A 2,177-nucleotide genomic window follows, 5' to 3' on the forward strand; every position below is an offset into this window, starting at 1 on the left:
TATATACAGATATATATATATACATATTAATCACGACAGTGACTTCATTTTAGTTTTCATATGTTCAGTATACATAATAAATATAGCCATAATGCGGGAACACCGGCACCTCCCGGGTTCCCTCGTGAGAGAAACACAAGTAAAATCCGAGTCGAGTGAATTAGAAAATACAAATCAGAAATTAAAACTCAATGCGTTCTCAAAAACCAGAGGGCTTTTCCTAGATGAGATAAACGTGCTTGAAAAGTGGAGTATTGTTTTCTGTTGTCGTGTCTTTCCAGCTACTCTCACACTCTACAGTTGGGCGTTATGATTATAGTTTTACCAAACAATATTGATTCATAGTATATGGACTTTGAAAATAATTGGCTCAAGCCAGTATACAAACCATATGAGTGTAACAATGAGATGATTTTGCAGTTTAAATGAAGCTAAGAAATATTATATGAGGACAATAGGATTAATACTGTAGATCCTGAAAGACTACTCTTATTCAGATCGTACTATTATCTTGACCTCGTAAACTAACAATTCTTGGGGGCTACCGTAAACAATAAGGTTTGATGACGAGTCACTGACATAGTTGTGCTGCATTGTTCACCAGACAATTGGTACATGTACACTCCCGCGAGCCTAGTTACAGGGGCACTGCCCATACTATTTCAGCTTATGTAATATCTAAACTTTACACCCAGCGTGGCGATAGAAACGCTAATTTCTGTTCCGAACTCACCGAAACAAACCATGCTTCTAGTACGACAACTGGAACCGCCTTGACTATTGGTTCTCCAACCAGGTCTTGTATGATCCGCAGCCGGCGCTGAACTTTAGTCGCTTTACGTCTTACGACCATGGTATACTATAAGTTTCCACACAATCACCCACGGCATTTACGTATATGACAAGCACGTATATGACTGGCTTGATTTTAAAGTCTCCTCGATTGTGAGGTTGTGCCAACAAACTTATGGATACTTTGATAGTACGTAATACTGATGTCCTCCTGGTTTGTTAGCGGTACAACAACATATTTATTATGGAGTGATGTCCTCAATGTCATTGATTAGTGGCACCATATCCGGCCCAACCCAGCCGTAGTGGATTGTCTCGGCAGTGAACTCCTTGGCCTGTTCTGCCGTGATTTCCAGATTGCTCTCGCCGCCATACGCCTATGGCCAGGATATATAAAAAACAAATTGAGCAAGCAAGTCCCAAGTCTGTATGGGTTAGTATGTAACCACTGAATATGAGAATGTAGTCTCCACATCATACCACGAGACCTTTGTGACAAGACTACTACACATATACCACGGGGATACACAGATCTGGCGGTCAGATAGTGGTATGCGCTTATCAACTGAAATACGTCGTCCGCTATCTAGTAAGACATCGGGGACTCAGTAGCGCCTCACACGGATAAATTAAGCTAGTATTCTATATTGAGACAAAAAATTAAAACAGGAGAGGTCAGCAGTTCCTCTAAACGATTAACGACAGCAGAAGTCGGATACTTCCACACAAGAAAATTTAAGCGCGTCACCCAAACTCTATACGAACGACAGATACACCAGTTCTAGAAAGCAGGCTTACCCTTGGTATATATCGGAGATCAATAGTTGTCTGGATAGCAGAATTTTTGCCATGTTTCAAGAATTTGATCTTATCTATCGTTGATTGGCTGTTAAGAGGAAGAAGCATTAAATTGGCAAACATTCAGTAGTCCGCGCGGAAGAGAAAGTCCAAAGTGTTTGTAAAAACATGTGATCGTGGACTATAATCTTTTTCTAAAGTCACAATTGTCAGCTGAGATTTTTAAAGTGCCCGCCCGTCAAGGTGGCTCAAACCAACACAATGGTTCACCTCAGTATACTGCCTCGTATCTATCATGATTTAAACTATTTCGAGCCAAGGACACGTTTTTGCAGAAGCCTAAACCTACGATTTTATGTCTCCACGCAAATCAAAATATATTTATATCGCCATATGAAGATTTTGAACAGGATTAAGAATGTCCTCAACCAATATGTCCAACATACATAGTATATATATATATATATATATACATAGATTCATAGATACATAGATACATAGATATATATATATATATATNTATATATATNTATATACTATACATANATACATAACTATACGACTAAATATAATAATAACTAAACAAC

At 38.6% G+C, this 2,177-nt stretch overlaps 1 protein-coding gene across 1 annotated transcript; it reads right to left on the reverse strand.

Moving 5' to 3' along the window:
- Window positions 1-1,034: 1,034 nt before the first annotated feature.
- Window positions 1,035-1,713, reverse strand: SARC_14700 (hypothetical protein; the record flags this gene model as incomplete). The annotated part of the gene is made up of 2 exons (XM_014291169.1): window positions 1,035-1,169; window positions 1,591-1,713. The coding sequence occupies 2 exons, from the start codon at window positions 1,711-1,713 to the stop codon at window positions 1,035-1,037; spliced, it is 258 nt and encodes an 85-aa protein (XP_014146644.1).
- Window positions 1,714-2,177: the final 464 nt, after the last annotated feature.

Source organism: Sphaeroforma arctica (assembly GCF_001186125.1).
Source record: "Sphaeroforma arctica JP610 unplaced genomic scaffold supercont1.4974, whole genome shotgun sequence".
In the NCBI taxonomy this organism is placed as follows: domain Eukaryota; class Ichthyosporea; order Ichthyophonida; genus Sphaeroforma; species Sphaeroforma arctica.